The 24,672-nt window shown below is 48.4% G+C and overlaps 2 protein-coding genes across 5 annotated transcripts in view; one reads left to right on the top strand and one right to left on the bottom strand.

The window, feature by feature from the left end:
• Positions 1–6,761, top strand: part of LOC309596991 (uncharacterized protein) — a 10,102-nt gene extending 3,341 nt beyond the window's left edge. Inside the window, exons 2-6 of one of the 4 annotated variants that reach the window (XM_082325809.1) lie at positions 586–738; positions 1,165–1,278; positions 1,446–1,496; positions 2,941–3,227; positions 5,576–6,761. In XM_082325809.1, coding sequence (XP_082181935.1) covers positions 586–738; positions 1,165–1,278; positions 1,446–1,496; positions 2,941–3,227; positions 5,576–5,654 — 684 coding nt within the window. In that variant the 3' untranslated portion in view covers positions 5,655–6,761. Of the gene's footprint in view, positions 1–582; positions 739–1,164; positions 1,279–1,445; positions 1,497–2,940; positions 3,228–3,490; positions 3,567–5,575 lie in introns of those variants that run through there. The other 3 variants (XM_082325808.1, XM_082325810.1, XM_082325811.1) reach the window with 3 other exon arrangements.
• CEP250 (centrosomal protein 250) lies at positions 3,767–24,672 on the bottom strand. Its single transcript, XM_082325682.1, has 16 exons — positions 24,537–24,672; positions 23,442–23,498; positions 22,674–22,756; positions 21,846–22,011; positions 21,074–21,180; positions 19,096–19,323; positions 18,440–18,531; positions 17,539–17,690; positions 17,044–17,222; positions 16,410–16,592; positions 15,314–15,458; positions 14,886–15,032; positions 14,469–14,699; positions 12,034–12,227; positions 10,282–11,923; positions 3,767–3,826 (listed from the first exon to the last, which is right to left on the bottom strand). Exons 1-15 carry the CDS (start codon positions 24,651–24,653, stop codon positions 11,863–11,865), a joined length of 2,142 nt encoding a protein of 713 aa, XP_082181808.1. The 5' UTR covers positions 24,654–24,672; the 3' UTR covers positions 3,767–3,826; positions 10,282–11,862.

The following is a 24,672-nucleotide window of genomic DNA, read 5'->3' as shown; positions in this document are numbered from 1 at the left end:
AGCAGTTCTGTAATGATGATGGAACAGGCAAAGGGAATAGAGAACAAACCGGTAGCATTTTATCACTGCAGAAATACCTGCTTCACCCACATCTTGCACATTGTTTGGTTGTCCGAGGGCAGAGAGTAGAACTGTAGATAGGAGGATATGCAGTGAAGGTCAAAGAGGATGACCAAAGATGTTAAATGGCTTCCCCAAGAGGGACATGTCAATGTGGAAGTCTTCATGAGGGACGAGAAATGGCTGAGAGAGAGGGAGCTGGAAATGCTACGGACCTTTGTAAAACCATTTAGTGGCTGAACAGGAAATGAACGTTTCCAGTCTCTCTCAAAACCAGAATGGGGGACACTGAACAAAGCTAGCAGGAAGCATGTCCAGAACAAGCAACTCCATTTCTCCAAGGTGATTGGGAGGAGGGCCCCTGGGAAAAGAGTGCGTTGTTTTGGCCCGCGGACCAGGAGGAGAAGAAGGGAGTTAGCATTGTCCATTGCCGAGTCCGGTCGCTCTCCCTGACGTGTTAATTCTGGCCCGCCTAACCTTTGTGTGGCACCAGCTCACAGAATCTCCTCTCTGAATACGCAGCAGGCTATTGCAGAAGGCGAGCAGCTATCCTGGCTCTCAGAGAAGAGACTCCTGTCGCAGCGGCTGGAATGTCTGCAGCGAGCAGTTGCAAGGCTGGAGCATGAGAAGACGGAGCTGAAGCAACTCAATGCTGAGCTCAGGCGGACTCTTGAGCAGGTAAAACAGGCTTTCACTGCCTCTGCAAAGCCTCATGGTCCTCTGGAACACAACACATTTCCACAGACAGCACTTTGGAGTCCTCTGCTTGTTTCCTTCCCTCTCCCACTTCCCCCTGTGGACACACACTTTTGTATTTTCTCTCTCTTCTGGCACCCCATTGCCTTCACAAATGTGCGTTCACTCCGGTACCACCCTTCTTGCACCAGTGTCCCCATACACACACATTTGACTCTCTTGTGTCAGGAACCGTTTCCTCTTGCTCTTTCTTTTCGATAGTCTACACCGAGTACTTATTAGCCCCAACGTTCTCTGGTGCAATTAACAGTCTCTGAGCAGACATCTCCTTGCCATGATATCCAGAGGTCCTTTTGCTCCTTGTTTGGTGGCAGGTTTCTGTGACCCTTTCTCCTCTCCAACGTGCAGGTGGAACGTGAACGAAGGAGGCTGAAGAGAGCTTATGGTGGTCGGTCGCTGCCAGATGCATGCGGATTTTCTCTCTCCCAGTCTGACCAGCACGAGATGCCTGCTTCTAGACAGGTGAGAACAGAATCTTAGTTGGTGGGAGGAGGCTCTGGCCGTACGGAAGAACAATGGCAAATCCCAGTGGCAGCAGCCCCCCGGTATAGACCTAATACAAGTTGAATATAGACCACGGCCCTGACCAGACCGGAGACTAAAAAGAAATCCTTGCATTTTCTTCACAGGAGGAGTCTCATGATCGCTGCAGTCGTCAATTAGCTGAGTTACAGGACCAGGTGAGGAGTAGGAAAGCTGTCACCAAAAGCCACTGTGGCTGTACTGATGGGCACAACTTTGCCTGATGCTATGGCCCGAGTTTTGGTTTTGGCTGTCAGGAAGTGACTACACCAGGCAGTGTCACTTAGACACACCTGTTGGCCACGGCCAAACATCATTCACCTAGCTCTAGTCTCTGACTTGCCTAAAGGTCAGGCAGGGTGGGAGAGGGATTGGAGGAAATTCAGAAAACTGGAACTTGCCTGAAAATAGAGAATATTCTACGGGTGTTGCCCTTGAGTCTTACTCATCTTGTCGACTGTTTCCCTTTTCCCTTGGCTCCATTAACAGTGGAGCTTGCATCGTATCAGAGCCTTCAGGCAATCGTTAGTCTCGTATTGCTATGCTGTGCTAATCATGATCCCAGTATCTGACCGAGTCAGAGACCTAAGCACCATATGGACGTTTGTTTTATCAGTGTAAGAATGTACGTTCCAGCTACTGAACCCTATTGCATCCTTTGAGAGCGGTACTGGCAGCAGCAGCAGTTGCCAGACTTCTCTTCCATGTACTTCTATGGGTCTGGTACAGCCTGGCCTCCCTGAGGAGGTGAATCTTCACCTTCACGTTCAAGGCAAAATGCATATAATATTTATGTCAGTAAAGTACATGATGCTTAGCTCTGGCAAGTGAGCCGAGAATACTGCTGAAGCCATCAAGGTATATCCTAAGGCTGTTTTCACCAGGAAGCCTCAGTGTCTGAAGTTCTGTTGCTACCGATAACTAACTGAACCCCCTTCCCCGTGTGACTGTTGTGCCTGCCTGCCCTGCAAACCTAAGAGGAGGTGAGAGCAGCTGGGTCTCTCCCACCAAAAAGCCCAGCAGGCACAACACCGTGTTGTCAGGAAAGAATAGAATTTGAGGAGTTTCAAGGCTTCAGCAGTCTTTTAAGGCTCATTTCCCCCCTGGGCTGTGTTCATCAAATTATGCTCTGCTCATTTGTGACATGCTCTAAAGTTAGGAAAAATGAGAGTTTGCTCCCTTTTCATGTGCTAGCTGTCAAGTTTTAAACTAGATCATAACAGAACAGTTCTTCAGTACCTTGTGTAACCAGTAGTCCTCCTCCCAAGGAAAAAGCGAAGCATGTGGAGCTAAGGTGTCAGTAGCCCAAATCTCTCTTTTGAAAAACAGAGTTGGGTTACTGTAGGAACCTCTCTCTCTAATATGCATGTAATGTCTCGGTGTTGCACATGTGAATGGTATGCCAGAAAGAAACTCGGACTGTTGATAATCTGAGTTCAGTTCAGGGCGACTCTGGGAACCTGTTACTTCCCATTCCACAAGGACAAAGTTTTGCCAGGGCTGGAGTTAGAGGGTGCGTCTTCCCTGACAGCCGGTACAGTGGGGCTACGGATGGTCCTGACAGCGTGGGCTTGTCTGAGCGCAGCCTTTTGCCTCTTTCAGGTGTCCCTTCTGCAGACGCAGCTGGCACAAGAACGAAAATACAAGCAGGACTATATTGAGTGCTGCGCAAAGACCAGCCAGGAGCTGTCAGACCTTCACCAAGAGCTCTCTTATTCCTTAGCAGCCGTGGTCAGGGAGCCCAAAGCTGCTGTGCTGGAGGCAGAGACCCGGAAGCTGGATCGGTCTCTGAACCTTAACTTGGCACTGATGATACCTCCGGACCGTCAGTCTCCCGAGAGACAGCCGTTGCATTCAACAGCCAGATCTGCCAGAAGCGATGACCTGAGGTAACAGGACCAGTGTACGGCAAAAGGCGTCAGCAGGCGCCAAGTTGGGGACCTGCTGGAGCAGGTGAACTGTGGCAGGGGGCTTGGTTCAAGGCATGAGTCCCGAAGTAAGATGAAAGTTCAGAGCACAGTGTTCACTGCAGATTCCCCAGCAGAAGCAGTGCTGGGACAAAACTGGTGCTGGCTTGTGTGGATGGGGTCAGTCGTGAGCCTGGAAAAGCAGGATGAACCTGATGAGCAGGTCGAATCTCTTTCTCTTCCAGAGCACTCCATCGCAGCGTGCCTTGTCAGTCTCCACACAGCCCTGCACATTAGGTTGTTCCCGTCGGTTTCTGTACTGTATACAAAGACCTTTTGTCTGGTTTTATTTTTTCAAGACACTGATTTCTCCAAAACACTGCACAGGCTCTGAGCAGAAATCTCCTTGCAGTGATGCCCTGTTGCTCCTCTGCTTTCTTCAGCAGCTGCTCCAGGTGGGCTTTCTCTGCGCAGAGCTCTTCATTTGTTCTTTCACACAAGGTCAGCTTCTCCTGGCCAGAGATCTTTGCTCTCTCCATCTCGTCCACTTTACCCGACAGAACTTCATTCTCTTGCTCCAGCTGCAATCACGGAAGCACAGAGGAAGGAAAATACAGTAAGATTTACCCTGTAGGAGGTTTGCCTTGGACAGAAAAAGGAACAACATTTCCATATTCAGTCAGCCATGCTGCCAGAAGGCAAGAAGTCTGAGAAGCAGCAGCAGCTGGAGACAAACACCTGGCAAGATCGTTGGCAACTCTGCTCACCTGCAGCACAAGTTTGTTCAGCTGCACTTTATCCAATGCAAGAGCTTCGTTGATACTGCCCATGTTCACTGTTGCAACACGGAGATCAGCTATTTCAGCAGTCAGCTTATTCTGAGCCCCTGTCAACTCTGCTACTGACTGCTCTGCCTGAGGAGACCAAAGAGCACAATTTCTGTGACCGGAGATGAGGAATGAATAGCAACACATGCTAAAAGATCTATAATGATGAAAACTAAGATAAAATATGAACAAAGTCTATGCTGCAGAAATACCTCCAGTAATAAAGTGCTCAGCCTCCAACGGTCAGCTGAGAAGAGCATAGCATCTCCTTACTCATGAACTAGTCAAGAGGGAACGCACAGTAGAAGTCTTATCTTTTCTAGATACAACAGGGGTTAAACTTTTATCAGCTGTCGATTCTTCCAGTTAGGTATACTAGAAATGTGAATAAGGATGGATGGATGGATAAAAATCGAATTAACCTAGCAGAGCCTGACCTTTCTCTTCAGTTACCTGAAGACAGAAGAACACCCTCCCTCAATTTCCAAATTACATTTTCTTCCGGGCCTGGGGATTATGAGAAACCAAAAGGAATGCAAAGTTGTATTTAATGACTGCGCAGAACAACTTTCACCTAGGTTGAGTACATATGTATAAATACGGAACCAACATCAAAAGAACACGAGACCAAAGGTTACATACAAGCATAGAAAAACATCCACGCAAACCACAAGTGAAGAGAAATAATCTCACTGGGATTTGACATTCATGCAGGCAGAAGCAAAACAAAGTAAAAAGGCCAAAACAACTTTGTTCTTACTAGTGGACAAACTTTTTTTTTTTTTTTAAACACAGTTTTAGTTTTTCGGCATTTCCAGTGTTTCTAGTTCCTTCAGACACATGAATATGGCATAAAGACAGGGAGGAGAACTTGTGTTAAAACAAGTGAAACGTCCAACACGTCCTTTGCAAAGAAAAGATGATCAGGAGGCCATCAGAGGTCCTTTGGGCATAAAGATTACCATGGTATAAGGATATTTAAGAAATAATCCTGGGGTCACATAAGATTTGGGTAACGCATTTTTATCTGAGAAAGTCCGAGATGTTAAGGGCTTGATTTTCTTTAATGAAAAACCCTCAGGACATTTAGAATGCCAGACACAAGTGAAATGTGGTTTGAATCTGTTTCAGCAGATGTTACCCTGTGATGAGATAATGCACTTGCATCTCTTAAGAGCATGTGATTCATAGGCTACCTGTTTCAGAACTTTGCTTCCCATTAGTCAACATCCAGGTCTGCATTAAAACAAATATACATACCATATTGTCAATAAATAACTCAGAATATCCAAATGTGGTTGTAACTAATAAAACCTGGTATTCAGTAACTCTTAAGACGGACCTTCATGAGGCTTACCCACTCACACAGTATTAAAAAATGGGAGAGCAATTGCTGATAATCTGATTTTGGTGCTACTCATTAGCATTCTCTTGGTTAGGAAAGTAACTGAATTTAGCTAATGTTAGCAAACTTGTATGTAACTTCAATTTTTTTTCTCCTAGTCTAACCAGGACCTCGGATCTTCTCTGTCTTAGTGGAAGGATTTCTGCCATGCCAGGGACAAAGAATCAAGGCTCATAGATGTGAGAAACGGGATGAACTCCTCTGGGCAAGGCCGCTCCCTGCCTTTTACCTATATTCCTCTCAGATTCAGCTGGTGCTGTCACACCTCACCTTACGATGAGTATTAGAGTCTATAAAGCAAATGATTTCTGGGGACAAAATAGGAGTACGCGAGAACAAAAACACGGGCAAGGAGGGAGACCTGTGCATGTGTATGAACTGTGAACCTCCTTTTCGGAAGCCCAAACAACGAATGAATAATCCTTGAAAAACAAGACTTCTACTGGGACGCATCTATCCTAGGGCAGCTACTCAAACAAAAGGACAGGACATAACGATTGAGCTACACACAATTAAAGCTAACATAACTAAACAGAAATAAAATCGCACCTTATGCAGCGCTGGCTCTGGTTTGCATGTGTGTTAGCCCCGTGTCGCCTCTTCTTATTCTACTCTCTGAAAAAAGCAATTTCAACTTGCGTCTACCCAGGAGAGAAGTTACGGTTTTGAAGATGTTAACACCAAGCACGCAACAAAAGTTCAGAAGCCCAGATCAGGATTACATTTACGGTCGGATCTACAAAGTGCTTCTGAATGGGACCCTTCGCACTGTCACAAAGACGCCTGTGCAGATTCCCTAGCTGGAGATCTATTAAACAACACTAACCCTCAGGATAAGGAGAGAGTAACAGCGTAAGAAACTGAAAAGCTGGTGTGCTAGCGTCAGTATTTGAACAGTGCCAAAAAATAAATGCATGGACTCACGTCTAACCATCAGTTGTACAAACGTGGTATAGGTACTCCAACACGAGGCAAGGAGAGCAGCGCAATGGAGCAAACTTCCCATAGTACTGACCTTCTTGTTCACCCCCCCGTTCTCTACTGATTCAAATCGGTAGGGAATAGAAGGCAGGAGCAAAAATACTGTCAGTCATCACGGTTTTGTGCCAAATAGGTGTAGTAAAATTATTCTTTTTATTGCATTGTTAATGTGGTTTATGATGATAACAGTCTGGAATATTCAGACTTCTCTTAGACATTCAACTTCATTCTGTGTGACATTCTGTTAAGTGTATTAATAGGACTGAGCATTAATGTAGACCTTATCAAAGGGATCAAAAATCACACGTGCATAAGTTCTTACGTGGAATTATGATCAAAACGAGATATTTCCAGGGGAGCTCACAGAGCTTTGACAAATACTAGTTAAGATCTTTATCTGTAATCAAAGGGGAAAAAACCCTCCTTCTTTCTGTAAACTGGGGGGGGGGAGCGGGAGGAGGACTATGAAGAAAGGTTATCCTGAGGCAGAAAGCCTCAGCTTCATGCACAAAAAAAAGGACCAGGCTCCGAGCTGTCCCTTTCCCTCGGGGGTCAGGGAAAACCTGGTTGTTGGTTGGGGCCATGAAAACGTCCAAGAAAAGGTTGGGGGAAAAAAAAGGGGGGAAATCAAATGTTGTGAATAACTAGGAAAGCAAGAGAGAACAAAAGGAAGAAAATCATTATGCCACTGCCTACGTCATGCTTAGCCTGGATCTTAATCCTGGGTGCAGTCTTGTACCTCCAGCCAGAGCTGAACTGAAAGAGGTTCAGAGAAATGCAGCAAGGAAGCTCAGAGGTCGAACGGCTTCCACAAAGGACCATCTGCGTAAGCTGGGACTCCTCAGTGGGGGAAAGACATGGCTTGTAGGCTGGCACACAGGAAAGGTCTACGACGTTCCTGGTGAGATGGGAAAAGTAGCTGGAAGAGAGCCGCTGAGGACTCGGGAGATCCCGAGAGCTGAGAACAGTTGCACATGGAGAACAGTATTAGGAGCCTTTATTCCTCATTATTCAACGTGACAGAATTCCCAGAAAGTGGAAAGGTTGTCTGCCCGTCATTCCTCCTCCTACTCCTTTTCCCTGTCCTCAAAACACTAATATTCCTAACTGTGCCTCCAAAAGGTTTGCAGTAACTACGTCGTCCTTTCTGGTTTTTACCTGTATTTTCCCCAGTGTAAGCCCTTCATTTTTCAGTTCAGTTGTGCAAGACTCCTGGGGCACATGCAGTCAGAGAGCTATCCTGACCTCACCCCCTCCTCTACGTACGCAAAGTACTTGCTCTCAGCACAGCCAGCTTGCATTCACGCCTATTACAGAGAATTGATGCAACGCGGAGACGCTTCGCGTCAACTTAGATACATGCTGTGAAGCTGTAAATCCTGTACAGCTGTAGTACGGTTGCTGTTGTCATGCGAGTTCAAGCACATAAAGCAAGTTCTGCGGGAAGAAGTCAAATATTTCATTAGAACAAGTGATATTGTGGGGAAAAACAGGCCAGGTGTTTGCACAAAAGTGCTTCTTCATTTCAGCTTTAGAAACTGTGCTAAAAAGCTTGCTAGTTTTTCTCCAAATACACCAGCTACTCTCACAAAGCGCATTCACATTCTCCCCCGACCTCTGCCTCAGTGGTACAAGTTAAACTGGAGCGAGTGATAGGAAGGGGAAAAAAAATCAGGCTGAAACTAAAGCTCTTTCTGAAGCCTTTACTACAAACTCCACGCTTCAAAAACTTGATCAAGGGAACTGCAAACATTCCACTAAACCACAAATCTTTTTAGTCAAGTTCCTGTTAAGGATACAAGGCATAAACTACCATTATTGCTCTGGCCACTGTGCATTTATATATATATATATACTTGCGGAAGTCCCTTACAAGTTACAGGTTACTCTAAAAGTTCTGAATTGCTTTAAAATTCTCCTGAGATACTCTCCAAACTAGCCCTTCCAGAGATACTGATATTCAGGTCCTGGACTGAAGACCTTACTTGGTACTTAGGTTGTTTTACAGCAGAGCAGCACAGTTTTACGGAAGAAGAGAGACTGTTTCTGGGCAGTCTCTCATTCTCCTCCAAGTTCTTCCGCACCCATGTGGCAGCACCTCCAGAAACCACTTTTCTATTTGTTCATGATGGTTCTAAACCTCTGTAACAAAACTTCAACAACGTCCTCCCCACTGAAGCACTCCTGTTACTATTATGGATAGCAATGCAAAGATATTCAAAGAAAACGGTCAGATACGCTTGGAAGCTAAAGGCCACAATAAACGGGAAAAGAAAACACCATGTACGTGAGACCGTTGCAAACTTTTTCCTGGTGCAAAGTGAAAATTTCCAGCTACCTGCAGGAGACAGTAATCTTTCCTTAAAAGGTCTGAATCTGTACAAATAAAGCAGCTGTACTGCTTGGATTTTTAAAATTTTGTTTAAACAAGACAGACACCAAGCAACTCCTTTTCATAGGTGACAATATCAGCAGATGTCGTCCTAAAAGAGGTATGAATTTTCCCTGTTCCTCACAGGCAGTCATGTTGAAAGCCGTCATTATATACTGATGTTGATAATGACTGCTCTATGCAGATTATTTTAGTGGACACAAAAATGGGAAGAAGGAGGAATTACCTCTGCTGTGAGGGAACTGACTGTTGCTGCAGGAAATACAAAAGAGTCATCACAGAAGCGAAGTGGAGAAGGTAACTGAGAGCGAGAGTGAGCAGGGTAAAAAAAACCATTAATACAGTAAACAACAGTGATCCAGTGCATACACTCATGAAAAGAAGCCGCATGCAAAAATAAAGCACTAAACCACCACCACCAACAACAACAACAAATAAAAAGGTTGTTAAAACTTCATCCTGGAATTTGAAAGGGATATGGATATTGGGTGCCAGTCCTCACTGACACTTCCTAGCAATCATACACACTCTCCCCTGGAACATCTCACCATCCCAACCTCACGCGCTACATTACACATTCAGTGTCTGTGCAAACCTGTTGCTTACGTTAACTGCAGACCTGATGAGAATGGAGATGTGCAAAATTCCAAGTGCCTAACAAATGCACCTTCAAATGACAGGGTAATTACACAATTATTTGGTATATCTCATACTACATTTTCATACACCGGTTGCAAAAAACAGCTCTCTGAGCATGTTCAGCTTTGACAACCAACTCAAATAGTCTTGCTTCCACTGTTTTTCTAGAGAAGATAACAGTAATGAACAACTTGCCAGCAGAGATGCTGGAGAGAATGAAATGTTATCTCCAGCATCCACTGGTGGTCTCTGTTTTAAGACTAGAAGGGCGGGTGGGACAATCTAACCTCAAAGAAGCTGCCTCTCCTCCTCCACAAACCTCGGCAAAAAGACTCGCTAGCCGGACGGTAGGAAAAGCTAGGCTTCTCCAGCCAGCATGCTTCCCACCAGCCTGCACAACAAAAACACAGAATTATCCCCTTCCCACTGCTTTTCCTGATTCTCCTGCTGAACCCCCTTACGGGCACAAGTACCTTGCTGAGCCCAGGGGTTATTATACTACAGTGCTGTGAACACCTAAAGCTGGAAAAGGAGAGGAACTCTGCTTTTTCACAGTTCTCACCATCATGCAGCATGTTTACAGCAAACCCCATCTCTTGCCTTGTTGACCTCTAGGAAACCATACACTTGGCAGCCCTCGCTCTTCTGCTCTTGCATTTTCTGGCTAAACCCCTCCCTCTTGCACTGCTCTATGGTATCCAGGTTCTTGAAGGCCCAGCCTCACCACCTGTATGCTTCTCTGACATCGTCACAAGTGTTACAACACCTGCAAAAGCACAAACACCATCTTACCATCTTCATCACTAGAAAGAGATGCTCCAGCTCAGGACCTGAATCCTCGGCAGATTCTTCGTAAACGAAGCAATAAAGCAAACATCAGGGACTGGACCTTGAAAGCTGGCCTAACGCTCCTCCAGGAGCTCGAGCTTCTTGATATACTTGTTTAGATTTTGGCATGAGGGTGCAAGCTGTTTGAATGCAGTTCTTGAGTCTGAAAAGGACTCTGCCTGTCCATTTAGACAGTCGCATTTACGGGACAACCAGGGGATGGGGCCCAGCCAGCACGGGTTGATGAAAGGCAGGTCCCGCTTGACTAACCTGATCTCCTTCTATGACAAGGTGACACGCTTAGTGGATGAGGGGAAGGCTGTGGACGTTGTCTACCTGGACTCCAGTAAAGTCTTTGACATTGTTCCCCACAGAATTCTCCTGGAGAAACTGGCTGCTCATGGCTTGGACGGATGTATGCTTTGCTGGGTAAAAAAAAAAGCTGGCTGGGTGGCCAGGCCCAAAGAGTTGTGGTGAATGGAGTTAAATCCAGTTGGCGGCCGGTCACGAGTAGCGTTCCCCAGGGCTCAGTACTGGGGCCAGTCCCATTTAATATCTTTACCAATGATCTGGACGAAGGGATCCAGTGCACCCTCAGTAAGTTTGCAGACGACACCGAGTTGGCCGGCAGTATTGATCTGCTGGAGGGTAGGAAGGCCCTACAGAGGGATCTGGACAGGCTGGATCGATGGGCCAAGGCCAATTGTATGAGGTTCAACAAGGCTCAGCGCTGGGTCCTGCACTTGGGTCACAACAAGCCCATGCAACACTACAGGCTTGGGGAGGAGTGGCTGGAGAGCTGCCCGGTGGAAAAGGACCTGGGGGTGCTGGTCGACAGCTGGCTGAATAGGAGCCAGCAGTGTGCTCAGGTGGCCAAGAAGGCCAATAGCATCCTGGCAGTGCTACATTAACGGTTGGACTTGCTGATCTTAAAGGTCTTTTCCAACCTAAACGATTGTATGATTCTATGATTCGATCCTAGAAATCTGATACAGCAGAAGCACAGAATCTTCTTCCTTCCCTATATAACTTCTCCATGATGTCTGTCCCTAAACAGCATGTGGTAAGGAGTACAGGACCCCGACACGAATGATGGGCAAGAATCCCCGAAGACTGTTGAGAACTCAAAAGAAGTTTCCCTGCTGCTGGTGTAACCAACTCCAGGTCCTGCACCACACTTAACAAGAGTTAGCTTAGAAACAGAAGGCCCTCAAGATTTTCAGCATGAGCCTCTAGCTTCACCCTGAATGGCAGTGTCCTACTCACAACGTCCGTATGGAATAGTCTTGAATTCTGAAGAGCCCACGTCAAACTACTTGAGAAGCAAAGATCTACGTTCAAATGCTCAGAACAAGAAACCAGAACCAGAGAGAAGCTTCAGGTTTCCGTAAACGACTCTACGGTTTAACTGTTACTCAATTCAGAGCCAAGTGGGCTTGCTTTGGACTTCACACAGGAAAATGCAAGGGGGCATAAACATGAGCCCAAGGCTCAGGAGAGCTCTGCTAGCTGTAGCTGGCAGAAAAATAACATCCAAAGCATGGTCTAGGGTTTTTTTTCTCCCCTTGAGATTCTTCCATTTTCTGTCCAGGCAAGGTGAAAACATCTGAAAAGCACACAGGATGCAATGTAATAAACCCCCCGTGTAATGATTCCCACCTTTATAATTACAGACATTAAATCATGTCCTGCCTAGGGTCTCCTCCCTGCCTTTACCTGGCCTCTGCCAGCTGCTCTGAAAGGCCTTGTCGGTCCCGCTCCATGGCTGCCAGTCGCACCTCTAGGGCGGCCTTCTCATGCACCAGCAATTCCTTCTCTTTGGACACCTTGGCCAGCGCGTGCCCTTGGCGAGAGGACTCCTGGCGCAACTGCTCCAGACCACTGCTAGCCCACTCTTGCTGGCGGTAAACCTGAAAGCGGGACAAAATACGGTTAGAGTCCTTTCTCTGGAGTTCTGTGCAGAGCCAGCCAGTGCCACTTCTGAATCGGCTAGAGGAGAAAGAGCTCCTGTACTGTGGGCTGAAAGTTTAAGAGCATCTGCTGTATACCGCCCTAATACCCTGGGCTGCCAAAAGGCACTGGCACTGTCAACTTGAAAGTGACGTGTAAGGCCATACTGGGTTGCCTGGGACCAGACAGCTCCTTCACGACAAACATACATACCCCAGGCTATGTGTTTTCATGCAAAAATACTGCATTTTCCAGAACTGCCACCTTGCAAACTAAAATTCTATCAGAATCTATTCCAGTGCTGGACATTTTCAGGAAAGGTTGAGCAAAAGCAACTTTGCTCGCTGAAGAAAGCAAAATGAAACACGTGGTTTCTCCTTCTAGGGGGGAAAAAAAAAAAAAAAAGATCGAAGTGTCACCTGCTTCAGTGTGTAAAGCAGTTGGATGCAAGGAGGTGATGCTCGGCAGGGAAACAGCCCTTGTGGTGAGCAGTGGCATTTAGTGGTTTATGAAAGTCTGGCTGATGTGTCCAAAGAGATGGTAGGCTGCGTTTGTACAGTAGTTCATGTCAACAATACCGTTTGCTTGTCTTACACAAAGAAGTTGCCCGATACACCTTGCTGGCATTCAAGTTTGAAGGTTAACTGTGATTTTTTAGCTTTTTTTCTTCAGTATAACACCTCTGCTGGATATTTGCCAAACATCCCACCTACTCCAAACCTAAGACTACCTGGCAGAGAACAGACCATCGGAAACAAACAATTCTCTCAAAGTTATCCCATAATACCCAAGACTGTACACTATGAAACTGATGTTTAAATGATGACAAACGCCCTGGTCTCCTCCAGTGAGGTGATTCTCCCAAGCTCTTTTTCCAGGGTACCAAAATCAGTTAGTCCAGAGCAAAGAGTCTTGTGTGATCACCTATGTCTCATCTTCTTCCTCAAAGCCTACAGAGGTTCTAGCAATTCACAGAATCACTTAGTTTGGAAGATGACCGAGTCCAACCGTAAACCTAACACTGCCAAGTCCACCACTAAACCATGTCCCTAAGTGCTACGTCCACACGTCTTTTAAATACCTCCAGGGATGGGGATTCAACCGCTTCCTTGGGCGGCCTGTTCCAATGCTTGATAAGCCTTTCAGTGAAGAAGTCTTTCCGAAGAGCCTATCTAAACCTCCCCTGGCACAACTTGAGGCCGTTTCCTCTCGTCCTATCACTTGCTACTTCGGAAAAGAGACCGACCCCCACCGCGCTACAACCGCCTTTCAGGTAGTTGGAGAGAGCGATAAGGTCTCCCCGCAGCCTCCTTTTCTCCAGGCTAAACAACCCGAGCTCCCTCAGCCGCTCCTCATAAGACTTGTGCTCTGGACCCTTCACCAGCTTCCTTGCCCTTCTCTGGACACGCTCCAGCACCTCGATGTCCTTCTTGTAGTGAGGGGCCCAAAACGGAACACAGGATTTGAGGTGCGGCCTCACCAGGGCCAAGTACAGGGGGACGATCACTGCCCCAGTCCTGCTGGCCACACTATTTCTGATACAAGCCAGGCTGCTATTGGCCTTCTTGGCCACCTGGGCACGCTGCCGGCTGATATTGAGCCGGGTGTCAACCAGTGCCCCCAGGTCCTTTTCCCCCAGGCAGCTTTCCAGCCACAAAGTTGCCTGTATGTCTTCAAATGCAATTTCAACCATTTCGGGATGTCATTCCCATTCTTAGCAACACGAGACAGCAGACACTGACTTGCAGCTTTGACCCGCTCTCTAGGCTCAAACAAATGGAGTTTTGAAACTCGCAGACTTCCCAACAAAAAGCATAAATAGAAACATGCAGCCCTGGGTTTTGCCTCAGAAAAAGGATTCAGAGCGTCACCGTTTGTTTCTTTTGCCACACGTGAGAGTAGTAGCCCCACTCGGACTCAGGGACAACACAATCGTCTCTTTGCAGCTCATCAAAAGCCAAAAAAGAGGCCAACACAGACAGGTGGATTAAAAGAACCTGTAGAAGCAGAGAACAACTCGGAGAATTGCAGAACAGCTCTGCAAGCCATCAACCCGTTTCCAAAAAGAAGTAAACAGCCTTCTGACCTCCAGCACTACCAAGAGTCTCCTTGACAAAAGCACTGCAGAATCCAACAGGTAAGAGCTTCACTGAGCCAAGCAGCCAAATGCCCACCCAGAAGCAGCAGGTGTTTGGTCTCACCTGACTGAGTTTCTCTTGGGTTTCTTCCTTCTCCTCTGCCAGTATCGTCAGCTCTACCCGCAGCCCCTCCTGTTGCTCCTCTGCTTTCTTCAGCAGCTGCTCCAGGTGGGCTTTCTCTGCACAGAGCTCTTCATTTGTTCTTTCACACAAGGTCAGCTTCTCCTGGCCAGAGATCTTTGCTCTCTCCATCTCGTCCACTTTACCCGACAGAACTTCATTCTCTTGCTCCAGCTGCAATCACGGAAGCACGGAGGAAGGAAAATACAGTAAGATTTACCCTGTAGGAGGTTTGCCTTGGACAGAAAAAGGAACAACATTTCCATATTCAGTCAGCCATGCTGCCAGAAGGCAAGAAGTCTGAGAAGCAGCAGCAGCTGGAGACAAACACCTGGCAAGATCGTTGGCAACTCTGCTCACCTGCAGCACAAGTTTGTTCAGCTGCACTTTATCCAATGCAAGAGCTTCGTTGATACTGCCCATGTTCGCTGTTGCAACACGGAGATCAGCTATTTCAGCAGTCAGCTTATTCTGAGCCCCTGTCAACTCTGCTACTGACTGCTCTGCCTGAAGAGACAAAAGAACAACATGACAACAAAGGCAGGAAAATCCCTGACTTCAAGCAGCAACTCCACATCCCCTGCGTGTCTCTGACATACTCCCAGTTCAGCGCTCCCAGTAAGCACGTGGGGACTGACCACCCCAAAGAGCCTCTGTGGCTCTGACCACCATTTTCCAAGGAGAACAACATTTTCCCCGTCTTCTGCTGCCAGAAACAGCAGCTGCGGTGGTCTTGCTATCACAACTCCCTCTCCCACAAGTGCCACCCAGGAATAAGGTGACCGTACCTTCTCCAGTGCCGTGGTAAGCTCATGTTTCTCTTGCTTCAGCAGATCCCTCTGAAGGTGCGATTCCTCCAGCGCCTCTCTCGCAACTACCAACTCGCTCTGTAATAATGAATGTTTTCCCTCAAGTGCAGCCAAGTCCTTCAGTCTATGAGAAGGGGAAAGACAAACAAGTTTTTAATGTAAAAACATTCTCATTTCCAAAACCGAGGGCACGTACTGTGTCCCAGATACAGCAGTTTGAATGGTTCACAACAGCTTTCTATTGACACCTAAAGAACGCTGGCATTTCCTGACTAGAGCTGCATCGCTCTTTGTCATTGATGTAGGTGGAACACGCGTCACTGAGAAGGAAAACAAGCTTCCAGAAATCACAGAACGTTGCCCAAAAGTTCAGGTACTCTCAACTTAACAGAACTTCCTGCCGGTTAGTTCTCTCTCTCCTTTTTGATACATTGGATACAAGACTTCCCAAAGTTCTTCTTTGGGTAAGGCAGACTTTTAGAGTCCAGATTAACGTTCCCACCATTACTCTTGCCTTCAGCAGGGAAACGATGAAAGAGCCTGCAGCCTGTTTGGGGAGGAGATGTGTATGAATTTCCAATCCCATAACGACAGGATCACAGGACGATTCAGGCTGGCAGGGACCCCAGCAGGCCTCTAGCCCAATCTCTTTGGCTCAAAGCAGCTGGGGTCAGCTCTGGGATCAGTCTGGGTTGCTCAAGGCTCTATCCGGTTGGGTCTTCCAAATTTCCAGGGATGGAATCCGCACCACCTCTCTGAGCAACCTGTTCTGCTGCGTGACTGCCTTCATGGTTCAATTTTTTGCTCTCCTTCAATCCAGTCTGAACCTCTCTGGTTTCAGCTTATGCCTGTCATCAACTACTCCGGTCAGGTTTGGAATGATTCTTTAAACGGGTCGTAAAGAAAGTACAAGCAGGCAGCTATGCTGTACATCAGTAGATAGCCAGACCTGCCCGCGTGCTCCCTTCACCCTTCTATGCTACGAATGATGAGCATGCAAAATTCATTCTTTTGCGGCGGGCCTCCTGAAGCCCACCGATGCCCACCCCTGCCCAGAGGAAGCTTTAACACTCACAGGAGCTCCTGGTCACGACGCGCTCTCTCCATCGTCTCTTGCTGCTCCACCTTTTCCCCCTGGGCTGAATCTTCCTTCAGCTGCAATTCAGTGTTACTTTGACGCAGACGCGAGGCTTCTTGCTCCGTGACTTCAAGCTGTTGCTGTAGCTCTTCCCTGGTTTTCTCGAGGTTTGCACAGTCACTGCAGAGACAAAGCTCAGTCAGAAGAACGAAGAGGCCAGAAGAGTCACGGATCCCATTCTCATCATTCCAGGAGGGAGTTGTGGGGAGCACGGTAAGGAAGAACTTGCTCTTCCCCTCACAAGGAAACTGAAGAGGGAAAGAGAAAGGAAGGCGGGGTTTTGCCTTCATTCGGTGAGAAGCAGTGGCTAGGACCGGGCACCCAAAGAACAGAATTCAGAGAAGCAGCACGTCAAGAGGGAGGCGCCTTGTATCCCAACATCACGCTGAATCTGCAAGACAGCCTTAGGATTCACAGCAGAGCATGAAAAGCAGGGACAGGAGGATGCTAAAGTGCCAAACGGAGGCATATGCGTGGTAGGGCAGGCGAGTTCTTTGCCCATAACACCTCTGAACTCCCGGAACTGGAAGCAGATTGCCTCTAGAAGGCAGGAGAAGGAGGAAACACTCACCTTCTGAGTGCTTCTACCAGAGACTGGAGGTGCTGCAGGTGGCTGCTGGACGTCTTGCCTTCCTCCTCCAGTTGCTCGAGCCTTTGCTGCAGGTTCCTGCACTTCTCTTCCTGCTGCCTGTGCTGGTGCTGCAGAAAATTGATGGAGTCCTGCCTGGCAGAAAGCTCTTCTCTTAGGGCCTGCAAGGAATGGGCAGGGGAAGAGCACAAACAAGCAGTAAGGAGCAGGGAAGATGGCTCCAGGTAGCTGGGAGAAGAAAGAAGCAGCGACACAGCTCACCTGAAGGCAAAAGCTGTGATGGGGGGGTGGAGATCAAGGAGAGAAAAGCAGAAGAACACAGAGCTGGTGAGACTGGCAAGGCAATACGGTACCAAGAGTGGGAACGCTAGGAAGAAACTGGCTAAACAGGCTGAAGTGAATGGAAAGGTTTCAAGCTAAGTGAGGCATTAGCAGCTGAGCCTGTGGCCAGTGGTGAAGACAAGCAGAAGTTCTCACCTGTGTTGCTCCTCGCCTCCTTGCCAGCGCTTCCTGAACCACTACAAAGGCATGCTCTGCATCAAGGGAGCTCAGACAAGAGAGGATGTTGCTAGACTCTGCGTGCTGGGAACTGTCAGTGCAGATAATGCTGACCATGCTGGCACTGTCATCTAACACCACCTGAAAGCCCACATCAAGCTGTTACTCTTTGCTCCTTCTACTTGGTTTTCTTCATCTATTTCTCCTTTTTCCCCCACTTCACCCTAGAGTCATTAAAAACTCATTTCTTCAGTCGACAAAGAAGTTTTGTCCCTGTGGCCACAGGTGCTCCAGGGGTTTCTGAATACAGCTACTATAAACACGAAGAGACAAGTGTGAAGTGGCTGGAGGCTGCCTGATCGCTCCATTTCTTGAAGCTCTCAGGAATGATTTTGGTCTCCTTCAGCTTTTTAGAGCCACATACACGACCACCAGATCGACGCTGGAAATAGCAATGAAAGGAAACATTAACGCTGCCCAGGGAAGAAGGAAGCTGATGAATACTGGAAAACAGCAATGAAAAAGCTAATGTTTATAATTACTCTGAGCAGTAGCACAAGAGGATAGAAATGACTACCTAAGGGGAAAGAACTGACTTTGTGAGAGGCTGTGTAAAAAATCTGATGATTAAACCCCCCCTCCCCAGAGTGAAGTGTAGGACTAAGTTAAAGTTTCCCCCTAAACAGTTAGACCAGTTGCGATTCCGGGCAGATAATAACGGTCAGTGAATGCAGAGTGAAGGAGCAGAGTTGGCAAGTGCATCGACTGAGTCATCACTCTTTCTCTTGAGGTAGCCACACCTCTTTGTGCTAAGGCTGGAGAAGAAATGACTCGGACCAAGCAGATGCTGGGCTACCTCCCAGAAAAAGGTAAAACATACTAGAATCTCCACAGTGTCCTGAAGCGGTCTTCTCCTTCTCCTTGTTGTTCTCCTTCTGAGACTGTGCAAGCAAGGCTGAGAGCTCCATCACCCTGAGAAGAGAAGGTCCACGTGCCATTCCAAAAGCATTGCACACCGGCACCTGTCAAAGCGCTAAGCAGCTCCCAGAAGCATAGCAGAGAAAGTCCAACCCAGAAAATACAGCAAAGGCAGCGTTCATCTCTACAGGTTAATATGCTTGATGTTGCAAAATGGCACTTCTTGCCCCAAAGGCCTTCTGCACTCAGTCTAGCAAGGAACTGTCAGTACAGAGGTGCTGCGTTGCTTATGATGGCCCTGGGCTAATTCCTCCCAACTCCCTTTAGCACAGCCCTGGGTAGCAAAAGGGCTGTCTTTATACTGGTCTCAGTTTCTCACCAACAATCAGTTAACGGCAAAAACATTGTAATATGCAATCTCTTTGCCAGTCTTGTCTTACTCAGAAGAGCTTCTCTCAGTCAGACAGGTTTTTTCTGTCCTTTCTGTTGAAGGCAATAGTTTGACTAGAGACAGAAACAAGGCTGCGCAGAATGGGTCTGTTTTTTAAATGTGAACACAGCCCATCTATGAATCAGAGAAGGTGATGTTGTTAACAGCAAAGTTTAAAACACCTTTACCTGTCTTGAAGCTCCTTCTTCTCCAGGTCCCCCTTGACTTGTAAGCACATCACTTCCTGCGTCTTCTGGCTTATTTCGTGTTCCGCTTGCTGCTGTGCCTCATCCTTCGGGACAGGTCTACCCAAAGTGACGCAATCCCAGCGCTGTACACCAGACTTTAGACGGGAGCAGCTTACAAGTACAGATCCAGAAAGCCTCATTTGCTCTGCCTTCAGCTCTGACAAATCTCTGCAGAAGAATAAAGAAAGAGCTAAAGTTCACACCGCCATCTTTAGCACCTGACACAATTCTGAAGCACGTAATTGCACAACAGTAGAAGCTGGCAGGAAAGATGGCCTCTTCGCCGGGGATGAGTCCATTTAGCTGACACTTTGGGATAAGGACGCATCTTGACAGCTGAGCAATCACTCGACTGGATAGTTAAGGAATCAGTCTGTTCTCTCCTCAGAGACAAGAAGAAATGTATGGCACAGCCAAAAGGTGTCAAGGACCTCTAATTACTCTTATTAATTGTTGCTCCTGCTCTATCTTCTTAACATACTCTAATTATCATTAATAGCTGTAAGGAATTTACCAAGGTCCCCAGCCTTTATACCTAGGGGATCAGCCTTATGCCTTTGGCTGGGGCTGCACGGCTAGAAGGCGCGTCCCCTGGGGGGTGGATAGGGGATCCCTCTCTGGAGGGTGCACCGGATAAAATTGAAGAAGGTGCCGCGAACCAACGCAGCCTAAGGGAAGGCCACCCTGACAGAAAAACCACTGGCCCTCCAAGTCATGGGGGTTGGGCAGGAGGCCAACTACCTCCTCCCGGGAAAAAAATAAAAAGTTGCAGAAACGACGAGCATCAACTCGGAGATGGAGAAAATCAGTAATGAAGTGAGGAGGAGGAGATGGAACTGGATCGGTCATGTCTTGAGGAAAAACCAACAGAAGACTGCGCTGTGGCCCTTGGGACTCCAGAGCACGCAGTCGCAGACCAATCGAAGTGGAAGAACGATGTTCGCGCCTTGTGTGCCTCCTGGCACTGAGAGAATTCAGATTCAGATTCAGATCAGCCTTATGCGACCGATTATTATCAGCACTTGGACTGCCAAGAGGCTCGTGACAATATCTCCATAACAAACGTTTCAGGGAGGTGGTGTAAGAATAAGCCTAAAATGTTGCAACAAAAAAGCACAAATAATACAAGAATTAAACAGTAGGTCAGGCATACTCTCACATGAAGGAAGGCTTATCAGCAAGTAGGATAAATGGCTGACAGTAACGCAGAGTTTGAAATTGCACGCTGACACCAGAAGAATGTACTCTTAAGGCTCCACTATTTTTGTTTGTGTAGAAGGCAATGGTGAGAAAGGAACCTCAGAGAGCCCAAGAACAAGAAAACAATTATAAAAACAGGTATCAAAACAAGCAAAATGAAGCGGATAAATGCAGTAACAGGGTAGAGAAGCTATTTCTTCTCTCAACAATGATAGTACAGGAATAAGCGGATACACACTGACCAGAATAAATGTAAGCTGGAAACGAGAAGAAAAAAAAAATATATATATATATTCATGTACGATCTTTCCATCGGAAGCAGTGGAAAAAGAAACTCAATGCGATTTATGGCAGATTTTCATCATTCTAGGAAAGGGACTGCTCTACATGCTGCATGCATAGCTTTGGTGAGTCTCTTCCAATGTGTCCATAGTTGCCTGTGTCTTTGTTAATACGCCCAAACATCACCACAGTCCAGTTATCTGTTCAGGGCCTCTGCATTGCTTATAGCCCAAGCCCCACAGTTTTATCTGAGAACGATCATCAAACAAAAAGATTCTGAAAAGAGCCTGCTTAATGCTTAATGCCATTGCTTTAGACTGTCAAAGGAGAAATCACATCCCTAGCCGCAACTAACATAACACCGAGGCTCAAAAAGCAGGTGTGAAGGGGAGCGACATTTTTTTCTGCAGGAGATCTAGCCTTAACTTCTACTCACTGGTCAGTGGCAGTCTTCATTTCCAGGAAATGACGGCGGAAGGTTACCACCTGACGCCACAGGCTGAGTAGGCGGTTATGTTCACCCCTTAAGTAGTTCTCATAAAGCTAAACATGCAAAGACAAAAAGAAATGCCAATTCAGCCTTCACTGTCACTGTACGAGTCTTTCAGAGAGGGGAACGTACAACCACCATCACCAGGTCTTCTTGAATAACTATTGCAACAGGGGCATCGAGGACTGAAGAGGCACCACAGAAGCATCCTCAGTAGGCCTGCTGCCTGACTTCATGATTCGTCATCTCGCCTTGCAGAGGTGTCTAACAGTCTTGGTGGAGGAAGACAAAACCAAGCCCCTCCAAGACCAGCGTCAGATTTGCTTACAACAGGCTACTGGTAAGGGAGGCCTGTCTTGTTCTTCTGTTGACTACTCTGAACGTGAAAACACACAGACCTCTCTGGCCTCCCCTGCTCTGGACGGAGATTTAAGAACTATTAAAAAGATGAGCGGTCCTGTGGGACTGCCCTACAGTGCCCAGCAACAGCAAGCATTTGCCTTTAAGAGCGAGCAGTACGGTCACAGCAGGTCGGCATCTTCCATCACCACAATTTCCTGACACTCCTCCAGCTCACACCCCTGTCTTCTGCTCGTCAACACCAATACACCTTCAACAGAGCCACAACTTTCACACAGCAAGTTCTCTGTGCCAGAAATAAAACGCATTCTCATTCCACTCTGGCATCGCGTCTGACATCCCTGTAGCCTGTACTTACCTCACGTTCGTTGCGCCATTCACTCTCCTTCAATTCCAGCTCCTCCCGGGCCCTCATCCAATCCGCCGTCAGTTTTCCAACATCTTCTTTAAGGGCTGAATTAACCTCATTCGCTTTATCGAGGCGCTCCCGCAGGAGACTGTTCACTTCTGCCAGATTCTCACACCTTGGAAAGGGAGAAACAGCAGTGAGGTCACTGAACAACTGCCATCCACAATTTCCATCTACAGTTTTGGTTTCCCTTTCCTCCTCAACTTTGATGATGCCCACAGTTAACGGCTTGCCTCCCCTTTGTGCTGTCTGATCACTGGATGCGTCACCTTTCTCTAGCATTGTCCCAAGTCGCTCACCTACTGAGCCACAGAACAATTTAAGCTGGAAAGGGACCTTTGGAGGTCACCCGGAATAACCCCCCGCTCCAAACAGAGCCACTCAGCACACAACACTCCTACTGCCCCACAGAAAACAGACTGTGGACCTTTCTCGAGACTCTGCTTCAGGGAAACCTAGGGTCGAGCCTGAGGGGAGAGCAAGGGCCCGAGGGTGAGCGTGTGAGTGAGCAAGGAGTCGAAAAGGGGCACCCGTCAGCTCAGCGGAGCTGCCCTCTGCAAAGGGACTCCGGTCCTAGCAGTTAAAGTCTCGGGTGGTGTGCGTGCGGCTCCCTGAATGGTGTGTGAATGCTCGGGCAGCTGCTGCTCCTTTAACACTCCATTCAAAGCGGCTGGCCCAACCGCTTCCCTTGGGAAGACTAGGTAGCACTGACAGGTTTTCCCTCGCTTCCATGACCATCCAGGATACCAGCTATGAGGGAACGCTTCTTCCTTGTACCTTTGCTGCTCCTCTTCCACCTGAAGCAGTGCTTTCTCCAGGCTGTGGTCTTCTGTGGCTTCCCACCTGCCTGGAAGGGATCCCTAAAGAAGAAAGGAAAGGTTTAGACAAATTCTTGTGTTCCCTTCACTACTGTTAGCATCCACCGCCTTCCCCTCCATTTGCTGGGTATCTCAGGAGCTCGTGGCTTCTTCCAGGCATAACGGTGTCGTGACTACGGAGGGGAAGGGAGGGGAAGGGTGTTACTCAATGGGAGTAGCTCTCCTCAGTCTCCTGCTGTTGCACTCTCACAGCTCATGACCTCGATTGCCCACTTCGACTTGAAGCCTGCAAACGCTCTCCTACTCTCCTGCCTTTTGTTTCCTAAGTTTACTTTAGCCGTGAAGCAGAAAGAAAAGCACAGGACCAGCTCCGTATGTTGAACGCCAGCATTCTTGCCTTCCAAAATGCCATGTTTCAACCGATTCTTTTTCAGAGACAGCCATATAATGTAACAGACCTAGGACAAAATGTGACGCCAGCAATAAAGCACTCTTTCACAACACTAAAATCCTTCTCGATAGGGTTTTCTGGACTGGCATTTCTGGGACTACTGGCTGCTCTAAGAATGCCAACTGGACAAAACACTGACGGGCAAACTTATGGCACTTCTTTAAACCCTCAGGCAGCAAAATCTTGGTTTCCTCTCTCATTGCTTTGGGTAGATTTTTTTCTCGGCGTTAACGAAAGCTGCATACGCTATCTTTAGTTAGCAGCCTGCACACTCACCCCTCCTGCTTCCACTTGCTGCTCCAACTCTCGACACCAAGTCCGGTACTGCAGCACCTAGATGGATACGTAGAGTGAAGATGAGCGAAGGCAGCTTGTAACAGACTCAGCTCCTCCTGCATTAGCTTTTCGGTAAGTCCTCACAAGTCCAAGCACAGTACGTTTCACAGTGCTGCTGATGATACAGTCAACAAGAAGTCCTTACGATATAGGGAAGCTTCACTTTAGCTAATACTAAGGAAAGCGAGACAGGGTTTCTTCTACACGTAGTGCTATCTGCTCATCCTAAGACAGCGATGGCAAGCAGAGCGACGAGACAGACTTAGCCAGCCATGCCTGGCTAACGGCCACCAGGTACCCCAAATCATTATTTCCTGCGGGCTAAAAGGCCAGTGGGTCACTGAAGTTAGAGAAATGAGCTTTCAAAATTGCTTTTCAACATTTCGCAAGTAAAGTTAGTTCTGACCACAGTCCTGCTCAACCAGTGCAGAATGCGGATTTCTGTGCAGCTGCAGAAGACAAGCACGGGCCACAAAAGCAGGATGACCTCCCAGCAGTGCCGTGACCACCGCCGGGCACCGGGCCGGGCACGGCACGGCCTGCCCCGACCCTCCGCCCAGCTCTGGCGCCCTCCTCGCTGCCAGCCCCCCCGCGCCGCGGGCGAACCGGGCCAGAGCCGCCTCTGCCCGGGGCCGCCCAAAACCACCCCCGCCGCCGCCACTCCGGCCTCTGGGACGGCCCCCCGCTCACGTGGCCAAGCACGGGCGTTTGCAAGCCCGGCCTCTTGTCTTTACTGCGGAGAGGACCGAACGCGGGGCGCGGGAGGGCGGCGGCGGCGCAGCGAGGCGCCCAGCGGGCCGGGCCGGGCCGGGCGGAGCAGGGCGGCTCGCGGGGCCTCCCCCGAGCTCCGGGCCGGGCGCCGTCCCGCCCGCGGCAGCGCCGGGGAGGGCCCCGTTGGGGCCGCGCGTTCGCCCCCCGAGACCGCCGCCGCCGAGTCCCCTCTCAGCGCGGCGCGGGCGGCCCGGGCACCCCGACCCCGCCACCGCGGCCCGGCCCCGGGCAGCTCCCCCCCGGGCAGGCGCCCCCGCTCCTCACCTTCGCCTGCAGCTTCTGCACCAGCACCGCTTGCCGGTGCTGCGCCTCCTGCGAGCTCTGCAGCCGGCGCCGCAGGGAGGCCTGGCTCCGCGCCGCCTCCCTGGCCCCCGCCGCCATGGCCCGCTCGGCAGCCGGG

Source organism: Platalea leucorodia (assembly GCF_965183815.1).
Source record: "Platalea leucorodia genome assembly, chromosome: 13".
NCBI classification, from domain to species: Eukaryota; Metazoa; Chordata; class Aves; order Pelecaniformes; family Threskiornithidae; genus Platalea; species Platalea leucorodia.
Note: the sequence above shows the minus strand (reverse complement) of the source record. Positions and strands in the feature narration are given on the sequence as shown.